This window comes from Entelurus aequoreus, linkage group LG06, assembly GCF_033978785.1.
Source record: "Entelurus aequoreus isolate RoL-2023_Sb linkage group LG06, RoL_Eaeq_v1.1, whole genome shotgun sequence".
Lineage (NCBI taxonomy): Eukaryota > Metazoa > Chordata > Actinopteri > Syngnathiformes > Syngnathidae > Entelurus > Entelurus aequoreus.
Window position 1 is genome coordinate 28,428,009 of NC_084736.1, and position 21,577 is coordinate 28,449,585.

A 21,577-nucleotide genomic window follows, 5' to 3' on the forward strand; every position below is an offset into this window, starting at 1 on the left:
CGCTCCCTCGTGACGGCACGTCGTCTGCCGTTTGCGGGCAGCAAAGTAAAAATGATATTAGTTTTTAACACTATTCTTATTATTATAGCAACATGGTTGTTAACGTTTTTGAGGATTCAGCTTTATGTTATTTTTGTGTCGTTTTAATAAGGAAAGGATTGTTGATCCATTTCCTCATTATGTTGTGTGTGTATATATATATATATATATATATATATATATATATATATATATATATATATATATATATATATATATATATATATATATATATATATATATATATATATATATATATATATATATAATAATTTATTTTTATTTTTTATCCGAATGAAGTATTCATGTTTACGTTGTTTATGGGAAACTCTGCTTCACTATATGAACTGTTCAATTTATGAACAATGTTCAACAACCAATTTAGTTTGTAAATCGAGACTCCATATATGCAGTACGTGTATATATGTATATATATATATATATATATATATATATATATATATATATATATATATATACACACACACACATATGTATATACATACATATATTCATACATACATACGTATACATATGTGTGTGTGTGTGTATATAAGTATACATATATACACACATATATATACATACATATATACGCATACATAAGTGTATATATTTAAGTATGCATATACGTGTATGTGTATGTGTGTATATATAGATGTATTCTCTGTATATGCGATCCAGACACGTTTGCTATTGGATACTTTCTAATACGCTTCTGCCTTGGTGACTATGTAATATGCAAAAATAATTATTTGATAATTGTCTATAATGACAAATGTGCTGTTTTCAATCTGCAATACTGTTCAATGAAGGACAAATAATACGCATGTCTAGCTTGTGCGCGATTGTGTGCTTAGCTGTTGCATAGGTGCTAACTCTTAGTAGCCTATGGCCCGAGCATGTTTAGATTTTGTCAACTACCTGACTAAAATAGAATAAATTGTGTGTTTATCGTAAGGACATTTAGATGATGTCCAGATTTGATCAGTTATTTACTTTTTTTTTCTCTTTTGCTGATATCTGATCGGGACACCCCCACTAATACTAATTTCTCATTGAAGCAGCCTTTGCTTTTTTGCTCCTGTTATATGTCTGTAAAAGGGTGGCGCATACAGATGTTATTAGCATGTATGACTGTGATTTTGCATGCAGTGTTCAGGGAGAGTCGGGCAGCAGTCATGCAGTGGCATGCAGCAGAGTGGCGCAGCCCACGCCTTCTGTCAGCGCCAATCACTGTTTGCGCGAGCTGGCCAGTCTGCGGAACCCTTCGTTAACGCCCGTCTTGATATTGCCCTCTCATTTCTGTCATTCAGTTCTCTTTTTCAGGCTCTGTAAGCAGGCAGTGCTCAGAAAAATAGACTACCGACCGGTCCCTTCATTGGCCTTACTCCTGCGCTTTTTTTCTATGATCTTCAGCCTCTTCTCCTCCCGCAGGCGAGCCTCCTCCTCCTCTTGGTCCTGGCGGCACTTGTGGAAATTCTCCACCACCACGCCGACGAACATGTTGAGGACGAAGAAGCTGACGATGAGCAGGAAGGAGATGAAGTAGAGCAACATCCAAGGGTTGTGGTTCCTCACGGGCTGGAAAGAGAGGGGAGTTGCTGTTCGATTCTTGAAAACTCAGCCCTTGGCTAAATTGGGTCGAGGAATGGGTACCAAACTGCAATATTACCGTGTAGAAAGCCCATTCTGGCTTGTGTGTGACCTTGTCCCGAAAGTAACACTTCTCATTAACAGGGGCCCGTTGTCTAACGGTCGGTGCTTCCCAGACTTGTTGTTGCGTCATATGCTCTCTTCCCCTCTCAAACTGAGCCTACTCCCCCGACCCACCCATCCCATCCAGTATTCAGTGTAAAAAGAGCTACAAATGTGACCTGTGCCTTTTGAAATGCTCGAGCTTTTCAAATGAATCTAAGAAAGACCATTTTGTTTGACTACTTGATTGGAAAATTTCCAATACAACAAGATAATAACTGGACAGCACCGCTTAGTGTTAAATTTTAAATACATTTGTTTTATTTATTTACACATTAAAAGCATCTAAAATTAGTACTGTTGAGCATCGGTATTAACTTGCAGGTACCAAGAATTGGTACTGTATTGATTCAAATATGAATGGCACCCATCTCTAATTGGGGCTCTGTTCTTAACGCACTCTGACATAATTAGGGTTTTTCTTTTTACGTTTTTGGACCACATTACCTGTTGGTCCACTCCTACTGCGTCCAGGCCATCGTACATGATGTTGACCCAGCCGTCCTTGCAGGACAGCACAAACAAAGACATCAGTGCCTGATTGGGAAACACAAAGATGGATGGTCAATGCACGGAAGTCTGCCTTTCATAGGATTCTGGGTTAATCAGTCCCTCCAGGATTTTGCTGGCTTTTTTTTTAAATGATTGAACTTATGGCAGCTTTTTCAGAAAGTTGCGGCACAAGTTGGGATGTTTTGAAGTTTATTTTATTCAATAACATTGAATCAACTTGTGATTTTATGATTTTTTTATACATTTTTTAGGTGTAACCTTAAACTCAAGAAGCACACAATTGCAACAAAGATTGGAAAACAAATACTGTATTGATGTTTGGCTCGTTGTTTACCACACAGTTTTAAAAGTATACACTAGATGGCAGTAAAGGGTGGTAATCAGCGCTCATTATCAAATAATTGTTTGAATTATTTATAACTAACAATAGTTATTAGTTATAATAGAAAGAAACCCCATTAAAGCGGACATTCTCTGTGTATGTTTTACGCTTAAACATTAGCTTATGTTCCAACACACTACATTTGTGAACTGTTGACAGCTATTTATAGCGGTAATTGCTGTTGGTAAATGACAGACATATTCAGTTTCGTGCCATCTCATGTGTGCTGGTATGACAATAAAGCTTCCCTGAAATTATTATTATCACACTTCAACTTTTCTAACATGTAATGTCTCTTTGCTAGGTCAGCATTGCAAATGAAAACATGTTCTTAAATGTTTTACCCTGAAAAAATACAAGTTTAATAAAATACCGCAAATTCCGGAATGTAATCCGGTACTTTTTGTCTGATGTTTTAAACTCTGCGTCTGGTTAAACATTGCGGTTAATTTATAAATATTTCTTCGCTGACGGCCATTATGCAAATAGTTAAAAAGAAGAAGACAAACTAAGCAAAGACACTAAAAAGGTGTGTTAATGTTTGTGCAATGGCGCCATTTCCTTGGACGAGTACGATCTCTGCAGGTGCTGCAGTGCCCTTCTTTTTAGAGCTTTCAACCGGAAGTAGAAGCGCCATTCCGTCTTCAAGCCGTCCATAGCGTTTTTACTAGTATGGATTTTTCATTAATCACTCCAAGCAACGTTTGTAAGTTTTAATATAACTAAAACAATTCTTACTTACTAAACCGTCCCATGTGTGATGTCTGTAGGAGTGTTTTCATGCATACTTGTACGTGCTATCGTAATGTAATTAGCTAATATACTAACATATTCACGAGTGTCTGTGTTAGTATTATTAACTTACAATGGCATTCTTTTTGTGTTGTTTCACAAATTCCTCAGTAAATTCGCCAAAATGTCAACGTAGAGTTATTGAGTCTTTTTAGCTGATTGGAGAGCTAGCTCGATGACAATGACTTCTGTTTTGTTTGATCAGCCGTTTTACTGCCGGGTTACGGACACCGTTTGGAAACAATATATGTAAATAAACATTTACAGAATATTTCTGTGTAAATAACTCATTTCACAACGTATATATCTGCGGCTTATAGTCCGGTGCGGCTAATATATGGAAACGTTTTTTTTTTTTAATTTAGTGGGTGCGGCTTATATACTGGTGCACTCTTTAGTCCGGAAAATGTGGCATATAAAATCATGTAAACTAGGAAGTGAATATTTGTTTACTATTTTTACCCAGAAGGCTTAGCTGTGTGTAGATGAGAACAGGAAATAGGTCTGAGCTACGCAGTAGGACAACAATTGTGTCGTTTGATCAATAAAAAGTTGATATATTGTTACACGCTGTTGGTCCTGCTTCATCTAGGCAAGGCAAGGCAACTTTATTTGTATAGCGCTTTTCATACACAAGGCAGACTCAAAGTGCTTCACAGACAACAAAGTGAAATGAAAGAAAATAAAAGCAAAATTAAAATGCAGACAATAAAAATAAAAACAGTGCAGACGTTAAAAGTTAAAAGATTAAAAGATTTAGCTGAAAGCTAAGGTGAACATAAAAACAAAACATAAGTTTTGATTAGATAGTTGCCGTGTGCGTTTGAGAGTCACTCAGAGACAAATTTAATTGGCGTGAAGGATGCTGATCAGTCAACATAAGCGCGAAAGTTGAAGGCATTTGACAAAGTTGGAAATAATTCGGCAGGTTTGGTTGAATTTGCGGGAATTTGCACGGTCGTGACTTCGCAAATTCCTACAGGGACTGATTAACATTTGGTGATCTCAATCTGACTTTGTTTGTACCTGGACCAGGTTGTCAAAATTGTACTTCCTTCGTATCCAGCTGTAGTTGGCGTGCAGGCAGTCCGACTTGTTGGTGATGTTTTTGGTGTCCAGACCTTCACAGTGGAAGAACTTCCCTTTGAATAACTAAAAAGAAAGCAGATTATTAACACATGATCTGAATTTAAAAATGGTTTCTTTGTCCATTACGCTAATTATTCCAAAAGTATTCTCAAGGTTTTTTCCACAGATTTTTCTTACTCAACAGATTTCCATGCGGTGCACAGAGAACTACCTGCACTCCCAAGATACCAAACACGATGAAGAAGGCGCAGCAGATGAGGACAATGTTGCCGATGGGTCGAAGAGAAGTGATAAGAGTCTCCACAACTAATTTCAGTCCGGGCGCTCGACTGATCACCCTGGAACGCACAAACACGACAATGCTTCTGTTGTAGCTGGAGCTCTGATAACTGCTGACACTGCACAACAGTGGACCAAAGGTAAATCCAACCAAATATTCACTATTTACTTAGTTACATGCAGTAGAAGTAGTTAGTTACACGCCATTTATGTAGTTATTTGTCTCGATGAATGCTAAATGTTAACCCTAGCAGGCTTACGCTAAATCTGATGCATTTATGTTGTCGCTGTGAGATAAACACAGCCGTTAGTTTGTTTTCCTGCGCTTTGAAACCTGCGGCCAAATTATGGATTTTTCTTCGCTGATGGCCATCATGCAAACTGTTTTTTTTTTATTAAGCAAAGGCAAAGACAATTAAAAGGACATATTTGGGACGCGTTTGCTCACCGCAGGTGTTGCGGGTTGAGAATGTGCTGCCTGTTTTAATGCCTTGAACTGGAAGTAAAATTGTCCGTAACGTTTCTGCCCGAAAGGATTCTTCATTCGTCCCTCCAAGCAACGTTTTGTAAGTTTTACAATATAACTAAAACAATTCTTACTTACTGAAGCGTCCCATGTGTGATGTCTGTAGGAGTGTTTGCATGCATATTTGTATGTTTTATCATAATGTAATGAAGTTACCGTCGTTAGCATTAACTAATAAGCTAACACGTTTACGAGTGTTAGTACTATTAACTTACAATGGCATTCTTTTTGTACTGTTTCATACTCACAAATTCCTATGTAAATTCACCAAAACGTCACCATGGAGTTATTGAGTCTGTTTAGCTGATTGGAGAGCTAGCTACCGCAGCTGGTGGGTCCATGTCAATGACTTCTGTTTTGTTTGATCAGCCGTTTTACTGCCGTGTTACAGACACCGTTTGGAAACAATTAAGCTATGTAAATAAACATTTACAAAATATTTCCGTGTAAACAACTCCTTTTACAACATATACATCTGCGACCTATAGTCCGGTGCGGTTAATTTATATAAATATTTGTTTTCATTCTAAACTTTAGTGGGTGCTACTAAACCGTCCCATGTGTGATGTCTGTAGGAGTGGGGGGCGTGGCCTGCGGAACTGCAGCGAAACGGGGGGGGACCGGCTTCGAGATCAGCGACAGGTGCATAGATGGCCCACCTGGGCCTGATTATCTAATCACCTGTCGCTCTGTTAAAAGGCAGCAGCCGGGGAGGAGAGAGGAGTTGGTGGTGGAGCATGAGCGAAAGTGAGACAAACTATACACTGGAGATAAACCATTAATGTGCTTAGTTTGTTAGTGAACGATTGCTGAAAAGCACACGAAAGACAATTTATTGGAAAATAAAACATTATTGTCAACATGGAAGAGCCTGGCATGTCGGTGATTGGTGGTCCGAAGAACCCGGAAGCGAGAGTCTTCCACAGAGTGTTTTCATGCATAATTGTGCTTGCTATTTTAATGTAATCAAGCTAATGTAATTTACCTAGGTTGTATATTGGACAACACTCTCTCGGGTGAAAAAATGGCATTAAAAGCAATCACCAAGATCAATAATAAAACTAGATTTTTGGGCAGGATTTCTGCGTTTATCCACAGGGATACACTTAAGACCCTTGCCGGTGCCCTCGTACAGTGTCATTTTGACTACGCCTGCACCTCGTGGTTCACCAGTATCCCCAAGCCACTAAAAACAAAACTGCAAACTTCCCAAAACAAGCTGGTGAGACTCCTGCTCAACCTCCCATACAAGACTCTCCTAGCTCAAGCCCACTTTACCAAATTGGGATGACTTAGAGTTGAGGAAAGAGTACACCAAATCACAATGTGTTTGGTATTCAAAATACTCAGAGAAACTGTCCCCAAGTACCTGTCAATCTATTTCACCAGAGTAAGTGATGCTCACAGGTACTTCACGTGAGGGAGTTTGTCAGACCTCGTCCCCCCCAAATTCAAGACTCTCATGGGAAAAAATGCATTCTACTATTTTGCCACCACACAGTGGAATGCACTACCAACAGACCTTAAAATTCGAACTTCCCTACTAAATTTTAAAACTGCCATAAAATCATGGCTCAGCTCAACCTCTACCTGATCTGAACCAAAATTGATCCCCAGCGACTCTTCGAAGCATCAAACAGGTTTATATGTGGTTATAGTGTATATATGTATTTATATGTGGTTATAGTGTATATATATTTACATGTGGTTATAGTGTATATATATTTATATGTGGTTATAGTGTATTTATATGTGGTTATAGTGTATATATATAGTGTATGTATATTTATATGTGGTTATAGTGTGTATATATATATATATATATATATATTTATATGTGGTTATAGTGTATATATATTTATATGTGGTTATAGTGTATATATATTTTCTCATTCTGATTTGCACGCTCTTGGAGTCAACATGTGCATAGTCATGCACATAGTGTATATAACTCAATTTTTTGCATATATTCAAATCACCTGACATGTACACTGTGTATGTGTACATAATTTATAATTTTTTTAACGTAATGTTTTAGATACATGTTACAGGTTATATATATTTTATTATTGAATGTATCAAATGTGATGAATATTTAATGGACCACAACGGAAACAAGCCTTTTGGCTTTTTGTGCCATCCATTTGCCTTTTTAAAGCATTGCATGGATTCAATTCTTTAAGATGTCAATAAACTTCTCAATCAAATCAATCAAGCAAACTATATTGCCAAAAGTATTTGGCCACCCATCCAAATGATGAGAATCGAGTGTCCTAATCACTTGGCCCGGCCACAGGTGTATAAAATCAAGCACTTACGCATGGAGACTGTTTCTACAAACATTTGTGAAAGAATGGGCCGCTCTCATTGATTTCCAGCGTGGAACTGTCATAGGATGCTACCTGTGCAAAAAATCCAGTCGTAAAATGTATTTGCTCTTAAATATTCCAAAGTCAACTTTACTATGAGAAAAGTGAAGAGTTTGGGAACAACAGCAAGTCAGCCACGTAGGGCCCCGTAAACTAACAGAGAGGGATCAGCGGATGCTGAAGCGCATAGTGCAAAGACTTTCTGCACAGTCAGTTAATACAGAGCTCCAAACTTCATGTGACCTTCCAATTAGCCCACGTACAGTACGCAGAGAGCTTCATGGAATGGGTTTCATGGCCGAGCAGCAGCAGCTAAACCATACATCACCAAGTCCAATGCAAAGCGTGGGATGCAGTGGTGTAAAGCACGTCACCACTGGACTCTAGAGCAGCGGAGACGTGTTCTCTGGAGTGACGAATCACGCTTTTCCACCTGGCTATCTGATGGACCATTCTACTACATTTCGGACTGCATAGTGCCGAGTGTGAAATTTGGTGGAGGAGGAATTGTGGTGTGGGGTTGATTTTCAGGAGTTGGGCTTGGCCCCTTAGTTCCAGTGAAAGGAACTCTGAATGCTCCAGGATACCAAAACATGTTGGACAATTCCATGGGATGGCACTTCAAGTTCATATGTGAGTAAAGGCATGTGGCCAAATACTTTTGGCAATATAGTGTATGTCAAGCCATCCATCCATCCATCTTCCTCCGCGTATGTCAAGCGTTTATTATAATGTTGATGATCTTTGCTTACACTTTTTAAAACCCCACATTTTCTGAGATTTTCAATTCAAGGTTTTCATAAACTGTCACAATCATCATATTTATAACCAATAAAGGCTTGACATATCTCACTTTGCATGTAATAGGTTATTATCACATGTTACTAAATGTTACATTATTGTGTCATTTCTACATGATTTATTTTGTTAAATTCTACAGAAGAATATTTATTTATTACATTTATTTTCAAAAAAGTACCTTTTCTTCTTCTATGCAACCTCTAAAGTGGGGGTCAGCAACCCGCGGCTCACGAGCCGCATGTGGCTCTTAAGTGCATCCCTAGTGGCTCCTTGGAGCATTTTTAAAAAAGGATTGGAAATGGAAAAAGATGGGGGGGAAATAATTGTTTTGCTTTAGTATGTTTTTGTTTGAGGACAAACATGACACAAACCTTCCCAATTGTTAGAAAGCTCACTGTTTAACATGTTTGTGTTTAAGCTTCACTGATGAGAGTATTTGGTTAACATCGTTTTGTCCTACTAATTTTGGTGGTTCTAGAACTCACCAAAGTGTGGACTGTGACGCAACAGTTTGTTTACATGTAAAATCTTCCACTCCTTCTTTGTCTCATTTTGTCCACCAAAAGTTTTATGCTGTGTGAATGCACAAAGGTGAGTTTTGTTGATGTTATTGACTTGTTGGAGTGCTAATCAGGCATATTTGGTCAGTGCATGACTGCAAGCTAATAAATGCTAACATGTTATTTAGGCTAGCTGTATGTACATATTACATAATTATGCCTCATTCCTAGGTACATTTGAGATCATTTAATATCATTTACTTGTATCCTCTCTGTATATAATTTAGTTTTGCATGTACCATGACACATTTCAGATAGTTGTTTGTGTGCCATGTTGTTCCAGACCATAGCAAACATTACTTAGCTTGCCAAAGATTGTAATAAATCTATTAAAAGAAGACAGTCTGCCATTTCCTTTTAACTTGGACACACTTGTATACCTTTAGCCAGTAATTTCCAGGAGTTATCTCACCTTCTGAGTAGCCTCTGATTTACTAATGGTTTCTAATGTTGTAAAAATGTGTAGAATAAATATAACATTTCAACATTTCTTTCAACGAAGATGTGCTTCAGCCTGCGACACAGTCATTTTAATAGTAGGCTATAATAGCTAATACAGACACTTACGTCATGTGTTGCCTTCATTATGAGACTTATATACAGCTTTTCATTTTTTGCGTCTCCAGATTTGTATTTTGAAAATGGCTCTTTTAACTTTTTGGGTTGCTGACCCTTGCTCTAAAGTAACAAAATTCAGGCTAATCCACATTTGTTTCTCTTTTTTTTCCAAGTAAGAATCTATAAGAAAACCGCTACGGAACCAAAATGTTAAGCAAAATTGAAAAGGGACAAATCTTATCAATTCCCATCCCCATCGAAAATATTTTCAAGCGCAAGAATTATGACTAAAGTGGTGAAGCTATATTTTCATTTGCACTTTAATTTTACATTCATGTTTGATTTAGTTAATTTATTTTAGCACAAAATAATTGTTAGTAAATGTTCTTTTGTCAGTTATGTATGAATCGCTTCCTGTGCAGTTTGTTTGGTTCATATTTTGTTTTCCTAATCGGCCTGGCTTACGCCTAAGGTTTATGTGTCAAATAAATAAAAAACTTTGTGATTAACACATGCTTTCATATCATTTGACAATGTCAACGGTAAGTAGGTTCAGTATGATGTTTAGTATGTTTAAAATCAAGAGTAAGATGACTAATTCAGTGTTAATATTTGAGTGGACCCCTCTTCAGTGGAAGAGTTGGGTGCCAAGGTCAAAAAGATTAAGAACCCTCGGTGTAAATGAATACATAAAGCAGTATGCATCAAAAACTGATGATTTTTACTCAGTTTTTCATGTGAACACTTAGCATATTTTAAATTCCAAATGCACAAACACACAGTGTACCTGAGTGGGCGTAGTGTGCGAAGCAGTCTTAAGACCCTGAGGATGCCCAGGATCCGGTTGCCACCAGAATAAGCCAGAGAAACAAGAATGTCCACCATAGACACAAACACCAACACACCATCCAGAACGTTCCAGCTGGACTGGAGATAGGTCTGCTTCCCGAAGCAGAACCCGAGTGCAACCACCTGGGTGTTGAAGCAGACATCTTTCTTTAGCATCACAACATTAAGGTTAACAAAAACAGTGGTGGTTACCTTTATGGTCATCTCTGCTAGGAAGATCACAGTGAAAACATAGTTGGACACTCGAAGAAATACTCGCTCCTAAAGATGAAGACAGGTGAATGTTACACAATGTAAAGATTTCAGGGACCGCGTTCGGTTAACGCCGCCAATGTCGAGATCTGTATGTGTCCTACCGTGCTATCGGCCTTTATATTCGGTCTTTCCAGAGCGATCGTGATGCAGTTGAGGAAGATGAAAACCAAAACCACGTGGTCGAACATTTTGTGAGAGCTCACACTTTGGCACCACACTCGGAATCTGACAACCAGGCAATCAATCTATGAATTTTAATCTGTGTATCCTTGCGTAAAGCAAATAAACAAATGGTATCGGCAAAGACTTACGAGTTATCTGGTGAGAACAAGTACAACGTCCAGTCTTCATGGTCTATGCACCAGCGAGGCTTCATGCTGAGAAGGTGCTTCTTGATTATGTAGAAGACAGAACTCTAGATGGGGTCAGACGTTACAGGTCAGCATCGTCAATAGTGTCTATTGAATTTCTCATTCATCAGGTTATTCAATCAATCAATCTTTAAAAAAATATTTATATAGCCCTTAATCTCAAGTGCCTCAAAGGGCTTCACAAACCACAACCACGTTCTTGGACCTGAACCCACATCCGGGTAAGAACAATCTCAACCCAATGTGACAATGAGAACCCTTGGGATTGTATTCTCAGGGCAACCTGACTGTTTAGTTTGTCATACAATACCTTTTGGCCGCTCATCCGAGCAGGCTTCATCCATTCATGGTTCACGGTCATGTTTGGGATTAGTTAAATTGACCCTGAGTGCAAACATTTTATTTGAGCATTAAAACAACAAATAATGCTCAACTTTGGTAATAAAAAGTCTTAGAGTCTCAATGTACAAGCTACAGACAATACCAAAGAATCAGTGTCTATTATCCTTTTGGTCGATGTGTAACCTGTCTGGTTCAGTCCCTGCTTTTTCTCTTCCACCCGGGAATCGAACCTGAGTTGCCAGCATGAAAAACGAGCTCTGAGGTTGTCAGGGAGCGAGGTTTACCAATGTACACAGCCGCACTGGCTAACCTCCATTACACTCAACCTCCTAAACCTCACTCTCATCTGGGTCACGGCCCCACGGTACCCCGTGTGGTTCAGTCCCAGGACTCTTACCTGGGTCGGCGGTTTGAGAGAAGAGCATGCTAGCTACCGAGCGTAAAGCCGGGGCTATCGACCCAACATCCAGCACTGCTCTTGAGGTTGTCAGGGCGTAAGGTTTGCCAACGTACACATGGCCCAGCCACACTGGCTACCCTCCGTTACAGATGTAAATACAAAAAAATGGCGCTAATTGGATCATAACAATCTCTAAACCTAAAACTCTATGAGCAATAGAAACATTTAAGAAACCAAATAAGGTTTCAGATATAAGAAGATGTTACAGAGGTCATTTACATTAGATTCTATTTAAGATAGCCTTTATTTGGCGAACTGCCATTTGTGTATGAGTCCAACTGGGCAAGTCTGCAGAATCTGCTGTTTAGACATCCAGAAACACATTTTAGTCGGGACATCGCTAGGGAATTGACGCAGACTCTAACAAGTGCACACTCATATGCACGTAGCAGAAGGGTCAGTGTGCCCAGCAGGAAAACTTGGTTTGAGTGGATTTGACACTTTACTCAACTCGCATTTTGAGGCAATAAAACCATCTACCTTACAGAGGTCATCCACGTGCACAGAAGAGTGTCACATCCAAACACTGCATTTGCAAATGAACTGTGCCCCAAATTAACACTCATGTCAACCATTTGCATATAAAAGGTTCATAGGGTGCGAAAGCTGGGAAAACTGAACTAGATAATCAGACAAACAAAGATATATGTTCAGTAGATGCCGGAAAATAGCCAGCTGGTGCCGCCATACAAGGGTCCATTGGTAAACCTCTGTCCCTGACACCTTAGGAGTCAACTTTCAATCTGCGAACTTAAGGTCGGTGTGAAGGTCGGTGCCGTGACCCGGATACAAATAAGGTTTAGGGAGGTGAGTGTAACAGATGCCAGCTGGTGCATCGGTGCGAGAATACCGTGTTAAACTTCACTCTCTGGTGCCATGAAGGGGGTCGACGACTTTCAATCTACGGACCTTGGGTCAATCACCGGGCAGTGTAAAGGTCGGTTCGATCGGTGTCGTGACCCAGATGAAAATAAGGTTTGGGGAGGTGAGTGTAACAGATGCAAGCTGGTGCATCGGTGTAAGAATAGAGTGGTAAACTTCACTCTCTGATTCATTAAAGGGAGAAGTTGACTTTCATTCTAAGGACCTTGTGTCAATCAACGGGCAGTGTGAAGGAAGGTTGGATCGGTGCCGTGACCCGTGAAAATAAGGTTTCGGGAGGAGTGTAACAGATGCAAGCTGGTGCATCGGTGCGAGAATACAGTGGTGAACTTCGCTCTCTGATTCCTTAAAGGGGACCTACGATGATTCTAATACAATACACATTTAACACCCTTCCTTGTGGTCTTCTAGATAATATTCATTGGGTATGCTTTGGTGGGTATGCTTTTCTCCACGGTCTCATTTAAAACCCACTTTTGTCTGCATGTGTGGAGGCGTTACTTTAGTTTGCAAATGAAACCCTCAACGCCCCACCGTCTCCAGAAGTATCAAAAATGGTATGAAAATGTACACTCTTAAATATACATCTTGAAAACAAACATCACCACTTTTTTGTTTTCAGACGCTGTCCAAAACACACTTCATAAACCGTATGTAGACTCACCGATCACATCGTTAAAAGCCTACTGAAACCCACTACTACCAACCACACAGTCTGATAGTTTATATATCAATGATGAAATCTTAACATTGCAACACATGTCAAAACGGCCGGGTTAACTTATAATAAAGTGCGATTTAAAATTTCCCGCTAAACTTCCGGTTGAAAACGTCTATGTATGATGACGTATGCGCGTGACGTCAATCGTTGAAACGGAAGTATTCGGACGCATTGTATCCAATACAAAAAGCTTGGTTTTCATCGCAAAATTCCACAGTATTCTGGACATTTGTGTTGGTGAATCTTTTGCAATTTGTTTAATGAACAATGAAGACTGCAAGAAGAAAGCTTTAGGTGGGATCGGTGTATTAGCGGCTGGCTACAGCAACACAACCAAGAGGACTTTGAGTTGGATAGCAAACGCGCTATCCGACGCTAGCCGCCGACCGCATCTATGATCGGGTGAAGTCCTTCGTCGCTCCGTCGATCATTGGAACGCAGGTGAGCACGGGTGTTGATGAGCAGATGAGGGCTGGCTGGCGTAGGTGGATAGCTAATGTTTTTAGCATAGCTCTGTGAGGTCCTGTTGCTAAGTTAGCTTCAATGGCATCGTTAGCAACAGCATTGTTAATCTTCGCCAGGCTGGGAAGCATTAACCGTGTAGTTACATGTCCATGGTTTAATAGTATTGTTGATTTTCTGTCTATCCTTCCAGTCAGGGGTTTATGTATTTTGTTTCTATCTGCAGTTAAGCCTGATGCTATCACGTTAGCTCCGTAGCTAAAGTGCATCGCTGATGTATTGTCGTGGAGATAAAAGTCACTGTGAATGTCCATTTCGCATTCTCGACTCTCATTTTCAAGAGGATATAGTATCCGAGGTGGTTTAAAATACAAATCCGTGATCCACAATAGAAAAAGGAGAGAGTGTGGAATCCAATGAGCCCTTTTACCTAAGTTACGGTCAGAGCGAAAAAAGATACATTCTGCACTGCACGCTAGTCCTTCACTTTCACGTGCCTCATCCACAAATCTTTCATCCTCGCTCAAATTAATGGGGTAATCGTCGCTTTCTCGGTCCGAATCTCTCTCGCTGCTGGTGTAAACAATAGGAAAACGTGAGCAGCCTTTCCTCCGGTGTCGTCAAGCTACTTCCGGTAGGGGCAAGGCTTTTTTTTTATCAGAGACCAAAAGTTGCAAACTTTATCGTCGTTGTTCTATACTAAATCCTTTCAGCAAAAATATGGCAAAATGGCGAAATGATCAAGTATGACTCATAGAATGGATCTGCTATCCCCGTTTAAATAAAAAAAATTCATTTCAGTAGGCCTTTAAATATAAATTTTGAAAACAAACATCACCACTTCTTTGTTTTCAGACGCTGTCCAAAACACACTTCATAAACCGTATGTAGACTCACCGATCACATCGTTAAGTACGTTTTGTGTGACGCACAAAACAACAAACCAGAAAAGTTTTTTTTTCGCAACATTGATGTAACTGCGTGTCGCACGTCGGTCTTATTGTGTGCATGCCACGATTCGATGAAAATAATACTTCATTCTACCTTCTCTTGTGGCTCCTCAATCCGAGCAGTAACATTGCAATGGCGCCGTCTTTTTTCGTCTTTCAGTGACTTAATCCACTTTCATACTGGCCCATGTTGACAGAACAGTCCCGTGTAAAAATGAACAGATAAACATCTATTTGTTTTTATAGACATCGGTGCTGGTGGGAGGGCATGGAACGAGAAGGAATAAGAGGATGCTGGCCGACAACACATTTTAGATGGCCACATGCGGTCCATCGATCTGTGATGTCACAAATGCCCCAGTGTTAAAAGAACCTCCAAAACATCCAAAACTACATGCAAGCTCAAACCCAAATGCATGACCCTCATGATTTGACACTTTGGTATTGTTTAAATAGATTGATACTTTATCAATTAGTTGTGTAACATGTTTATGTGTGCTTATGGTTATCAAGTTGCTTTTCTTCGCCTCAGTTTGGACACCCTCCCTTCCCCCCAACCCCCAAGAGCCCAGTCTGAGATCGACTTTTTTTGGTTGTACTGAGGCCAAGAAAAAAAACTTGATAGCCATAAGCTTGCATAAACATGTTACACAAAAGGGGCTACGGTGCTATCTAAAGCGCTGCCCAGCCGTCCATCGCCCCTAAGGGGTTCAAGCGGAGGCAAAGGTGTGGGTTGGGGGTGGGGGTGTGTGTGTGCATATGCCCATTGTCCAGGGTGTGAGTGTCGTTGTGCCCATAGGCCTGGAGTCACTCGGCAGTGAGTAACATGGGTATCCGACATTGTGAAATCATGTACAGGTCAGAAAAGAGGAAAATCATCATGGGTCCCATTTAAAAGGGAAACTGCACCTTTTTTTAAATGTTGCCCATCATCCATAATCCTTTCCCTCGTTTTTCCCTGTTCTGTGCATTCTAAATATTAAAAAAAAAAAAAATGCTAGTAAGAGGTGGTCAACAATGCAGGTAATGGGGATTCTATATATTCCGCCTATAAAAGCCTCGACAAAAAACCTCCAACACCATTTATAATACAGTAGTAGAAGGCATAACTTGTAATATTTTCAGTATTTTGGTCATGTTAAGCATTAGCCTCACTTATTTCCTGGGCACATCGATTTCACAGAGCGCATACCAACAGTCGCTACTTCCGTCAACAACCAAATCCTAGAGAGCACTTTCTGTGTTTGCTACCGCTCACGGCAGTCTTGGTGAGAGCCTCGGAGCGTTAGCATGTAGGGCTATCGCTAAGCCTTTCAAATAAGAACATAAAACAGTGACTGGGACGGTTGTATCTTTCAGCACTCGTGCTCTCCTTCAGGTGCTGAATTCTACATAATCCTCACGCCTTAGATTTTAAAAAATTTAAAAAATAAATGCTTTTTTGCGATGTTGTCAGGTTTTTAATGCCGCTTTTCATTTGTTGAGAGCCGCTTGGTCTCAAGTTGGTTGCTCGCAGATTTTCAGAGTTGACCAACTTCCTCGGCTTGGGGCCACAACCTTCGACTATCCATGATTTATAACATAGAATTAACGTTTACAAACTAGCATGGCTCGGGTGGTTGGTCCCGAGCCTGATGGTTGCGGGTTCGATCCTCAGCCCCTCTTCGCCATTTACCCAAATTAGCAAGTAGCGAGTAGTTAGGCGAGGCATTGTTTCACGGCGTCAGAAAAGTAGTTCCTCTGTGGTAGCGCGTACAATAACAATGTTGCTATAGCTAACATACGCGGGTCACATCATGTAAATCAGTGGTCCCCAACCACCGAGCCGCGGACCGGTACGATTGGTACCGGGCCGCGCAAGAAATTATCATATATTTGTTTTATTTATTTTTTTAAAAAATTAAATCAACATAAAAAACACAATATATACATTATATATCAATATAGATCAATACAGTCTGCAGGGATACAGTCCGTAAGCACACATGATTGTATTTCTTTATGAACCCCCCCCCCCCCCCCCCCCCCCCCCCCACCCCCGGTCCGTGGGACAAATTTTCAAGCGTTGACCGGTCCCCAGCTACAAAAAGGTTGGGGACCACTGAAAATAAATTAGTGGTTCTCAAACATTTCCCACCAAGTACCACCTCAGAAAACTCTTGGCTCTCCCAGTGCCAGCATAATGTCCAACATTAAAAAACAGTAGCGTAGTAGGCCAAAGTATTAATCAAAAACAAGGCAGAGGTTTTATCTAACTAGTATATTTAAGATTTTTGGCCACTGTAACATTACACAGTTTGAATAGTAACACCGTGTTTGAATATGGGAAAATACAACACTGCACTTAAATAATGAATCAAATCAGTTTGAGAATATCTGAAATAGACTACTGTTGAGGGTTTTTTAAAGGCTTTATTGGTAGAATAGATTATTCCCAATGACTTGCATTGTTAGCTGCCTCATACTAATGTTTTTCAGGATTTAGAATGCACAGAAATGGGAAAGACACAAGTTCTTGTCTCACATAAGGATTGTGGCTGATGGGAATATTTGAAAAAAATGCAGTTTTTCTTTAAGATTCGCACTGGACAACAAGATGAAAACCTTTGGCTAAATCTCTAGCGCACTGTGCAGACCCTGGTTCGATTCCCGTGGAGTGTGAAGCGGGGGTTGCGTCAGGTAAGCGATGACCAAGAAAGGACTGATGGTAACTCACATCATCATCCATGTCATCTTCAGGCAAGGAGTCCTCCTTCGATTCAGCGTTAGCGCCGGTGTCGTAGGTCAAGCTCCTTCCGTTGCAGTCGCCATATTGGGCCACGATGGACGGGCAGAGAGTGGGCGCCTGCAGCTGCTCCAAGGAGCCGGGCCGGAGTCTGTTGTCGTAACCCCCGTCGTCCTCCCTGCCGTCCACGTCGTCTTCCTCCTCTCCCCGCTCTCCAGACAGGAGGCTCTCCCTTTCCCCCGTGGTGTCTCGTCTTTTGAGGCTCGGCGCTCTCCCCAGGCTGTTCCAGCTGGAGCGGCGGCTTCCCCACGAGCTGGACCCAAGAAGAGGGAGAGGGGAGCGGCGGCCCGGGCTGGAAAGGCTCTGGAGTAACAGGATGTAAGGGTAGTTAGTTAGTTAGTTAGTTCTCGTTTTTAGTACAATAAAAGTGAGGGAGTCATTATCGACAAATGTAACAAACTAATTGACATTCATGGCCGTGGATTTGATTGTTTTCTAATCTTCAGTCCACTGAAATGTTCAACACCAGTATATATGTATGTATATATACAGTTGTGGTCAAAAGTTTCCATACACTTGTAAAGAACATAATGTCATGGCTGTCTTGAGTTTTCAATCATTTCTACAACTCTTATTTTTTGTGATAGAGTGATTGGATCACATACTTGTTGGTCACAAAATACATTCATGAAGTTTGGTTCTTTTATGAATTTATTATGGGTCTACTGAAAATGTGACCAAATCTGCTGGGTCAAAAGTATACATACAGCAATGTTAATATTTGGTTACATGTCCCTTGGCAAGTTTCACTGCAATAAGGCGTATTTGGTAGCCATCCACAAGCTTCTGGTTGAAGTTCTGACCACTCCTCTTGACAAAATTGGTGCAGTTCAGCTAAACCTTCATTCTAGCCAGTTTGGAGGAGAAAAGGTGAGGCTTTTAGTCCCAGGAACACCAGGCCTACGGTCAAGCATGGTGGTGGTAGTATTATGCTCTGGGACTGTTTTGCTGGTGCTTTACACAGAGTAAATGGGACAAAGAAAATTCTACAGGACAACCTAAAATCATCAGCCCGGAGGTTGGGTCTTGGGCGCAGTTGGGTGTTCCAACAGGACAATGACCCCAAAAACACGTCAAAAGTGGTAAAGGAATGGCTAAATCAGGCTAGAATAAAAGTTTTAGAATGGCCTTCCCGAAGTCCTGACTTAAACGTGTGGACAATGCTGAAGAAACAAGTCCATGTCAGAAAACCAACACATTTAGCTGAACTGCACCAATTTTGTCAAGAGGAGTGGTCAAAAATTCAAGCAGAAGCTTGTGGATGGCTACCAAAAGTGCCTTATTGCAGTGAAACTTGCCAAGGGACATGTAACCAAATATTAACATTGCTGTATGTATACTTTTGACACAGCAGATTTGGTCACATTTTCAGTAGACCCATAATACATTCATAAAAGAACCAAACTTCATGAATGTTTTTTTGTGACCAACAAGTACTGCATCATCAGTCAGATTTACAAACATATGAACCTGCAGTGCAGGTGTACCTAATGTTGTGTCCCTGCGGTCGTTCGCGGCTCCTGCAGCGCGAGCATTGTTGTTTTTGCACTTTTTGGCTTCTTGTTAAGTGACTTTTTTTGGGTGGATTCGGTCTTGCACGTGGAGGGTTTGGGTGTGGGCTTTGGTTGGTGTGGCCGCGGCGCTCCCGTCGGGCGGTGCATTCTGCGGCGGAGATGCTTGGCACCAAGGGGGGGGTGATTATGAGACTAGCCTCACACAGTGTCTTCGCAGCACTAAAAATACGTTACACACATACAGTTGTTGACAAAATACACTGTACATTATATACCTCAGCTAACTAAACTATGGAAATGTATAATATAATTCATATAGCAATACAGTCTCACTGCACAGCAGGCCAGCAGTTAGCCAAGTCATTGTGCACAATCCATGTTGAGGCACAACGCAGTGACGTGCCTCAAGTGGCTGCTGATCACCGCACCGTCTCTTATCAGTATTTGAACGGCAAATGTGAAAATAAAAATAAAAATAATCTAAAACTGGTGAAGTTAAATGGAAAATAACTTTAGTATAATCACTGGATACATATAGCAATTTAATTATTATTTTTTTCTTTTTACTTTTTTTTTCCTTTCCATGATGCCTCTAGTGACTGCACGCCACTGATATATATATATATATATATATATATATATATATATATATATATATATATATATATATATATATATATATATATATATATATATGAGGACTGTGAAGCTTTGGGCACCACGCGATTCGATTCTCGGTGGTAAGGATTCGATTCAGAATCGATTCTCGATTCAAAATCTATACTTTTTTAATAACATTGGGCGCCAGTTATATGATTAATTACTCCATAAAATAGATGGTCCGTGTATCTTCCGTTCATTCTATTTCCAATTCTGAAACGCAAGTCAAAAAACTAAATTAGGGCCGTTTTTCGATTTTTGCTATTTATGGCAGATTTCAAAACGAACAAAAAAGGTTTGATTTTCATTAAAATATTGCCATAAAATTTGATTTTTGGGCTGTTTTCTTTTTATGTATTTTTATATTTCCAGATAAACACAATTCATGTTTATCCAAAATGCAAAAATGTATTTTTATCTGTGTGATGACATTTTGAACAGGAAGCAGTATTTTAGCTTTTCCTTTGTGTTTAGCATGTTTTAGCACACCGATAACATCTTCGTTCAGTAGGAGTCCTATTGTCGTTTTAAATAGTCTCATTAAATAGTTGTCCAACTTTTGTTTCAGAAATGAAAATAGAAAAAATGGCCCGAAATTTATTTTTTGATTTGTATTAAAGAATTGGAAATAAAATGAACGGAAGGTATACCGACCTAAAATACTGCTTCCCGTTAAATTTTGCATCACACAGATAACCACGCATTTTTGCATTTTGGATGAACATATATCACATTTTTGTGTTTATCTGGAAAAATAAAAATCGATGAAAGGGAAACAGCACACAATCCAATTTGATGGCAATATTTTAATGAAAATCAACCCTGTTTTGTTTGTTTTAAAATCTGCCATATATAATACAAATCGAAAAACGGCCCTAATTTTGTTTTTTGATTAGCGTTTCAGAATTGGAAATGGAATGACCGGAAGGTACACTGACATGGATAAGCAGCTCTGATCAATTTCTATATTACTCCAAACAACTGGTTTTGTTGAATAAAATATTACCTAAACATTAATAAGGTCAAATACAAATAAGGCAACAAGACAAGTATCCAACTCTTCTGTTTTCTAAAGTAAATCTGGACCGCAGATATAGACCATCTACATCAGGGGTCACCAACGCGGTGCCCGCGGGCACCAGGTAGCCCGTAAGGACCAGATGAGTAGCCCGCTGGCCTGTTCTAAAAATAGCTCAAATAGCAGCCTCTATTTTTGAAATTGTATTTATTTACTAACAAGCTGGTCTAGTTTTGCCCGACATTTTTAATTCTAAGAGAGACAAAACTCAAATTGAATTTGAAAATCCAAGAAAATATTTTAAAGACTTGGTCTTCTTTTACTTTGCTTCTTATAACTTTCAGAAAGACAATTTTAGAGAAAAAATACAACCTTAAAAATGATTTTAGGATTTTTAAACACATATACCTTTTTACCTTTTAAATTCCTTCCTCTTCTTTCCTGACAATGTAAATCAATGTCCAAGTAAAAAAATTGTTATTATTGTAAAGAATAATAAATACATTTTAATTTAATTCTTCATTTTAGCTTCTGTTTTTTCGACGAAGAATATTTGTGAAATATTTCTTCAAAGTTATTATGATTAAAATAAAATAAAAATATTCTGGCAAATCTAGAAAATCTGTAGAATCAAATTTAAAT

At 39.6% G+C, this 21,577-nt stretch overlaps 1 protein-coding gene and 1 long non-coding RNA gene across 2 annotated transcripts in view; one reads left to right on the top strand and one right to left on the bottom strand.

The window, feature by feature from the left end:
* Positions 1-2,202, top strand: part of LOC133652095 (uncharacterized) — a 37,446-nt gene extending 35,244 nt beyond the window's left edge. The window contains exon 3 of the long non-coding RNA XR_009826522.1: positions 1,477-2,202. This is a non-coding gene — a long non-coding RNA (uncharacterized LOC133652095). The remainder of the gene's footprint in view (positions 1-1,476) is intronic.
* cacna1ha (calcium channel, voltage-dependent, T type, alpha 1H subunit a) overlaps positions 1-21,577 on the bottom strand; it is a 179,362-nt gene that overhangs the window by 72,338 nt on the left and 85,447 nt on the right. Inside the window, exons 17-25 of the mRNA XM_062050471.1 lie at positions 17,675-18,046; positions 11,082-11,185; positions 10,872-10,995; positions 10,708-10,776; positions 10,454-10,638; positions 4,785-4,911; positions 4,511-4,636; positions 2,245-2,334; positions 1,410-1,623 (exon numbers count right to left, since the gene is read on the bottom strand). Coding sequence (XP_061906455.1) covers positions 1,410-1,623; positions 2,245-2,334; positions 4,511-4,636; positions 4,785-4,911; positions 10,454-10,638; positions 10,708-10,776; positions 10,872-10,995; positions 11,082-11,185; positions 17,675-18,046 — 1,411 coding nt within the window. The remainder of the gene's footprint in view (positions 1-1,409; positions 1,624-2,244; positions 2,335-4,510; positions 4,637-4,784; positions 4,912-10,453; positions 10,639-10,707; positions 10,777-10,871; positions 10,996-11,081; positions 11,186-17,674; positions 18,047-21,577) is intronic.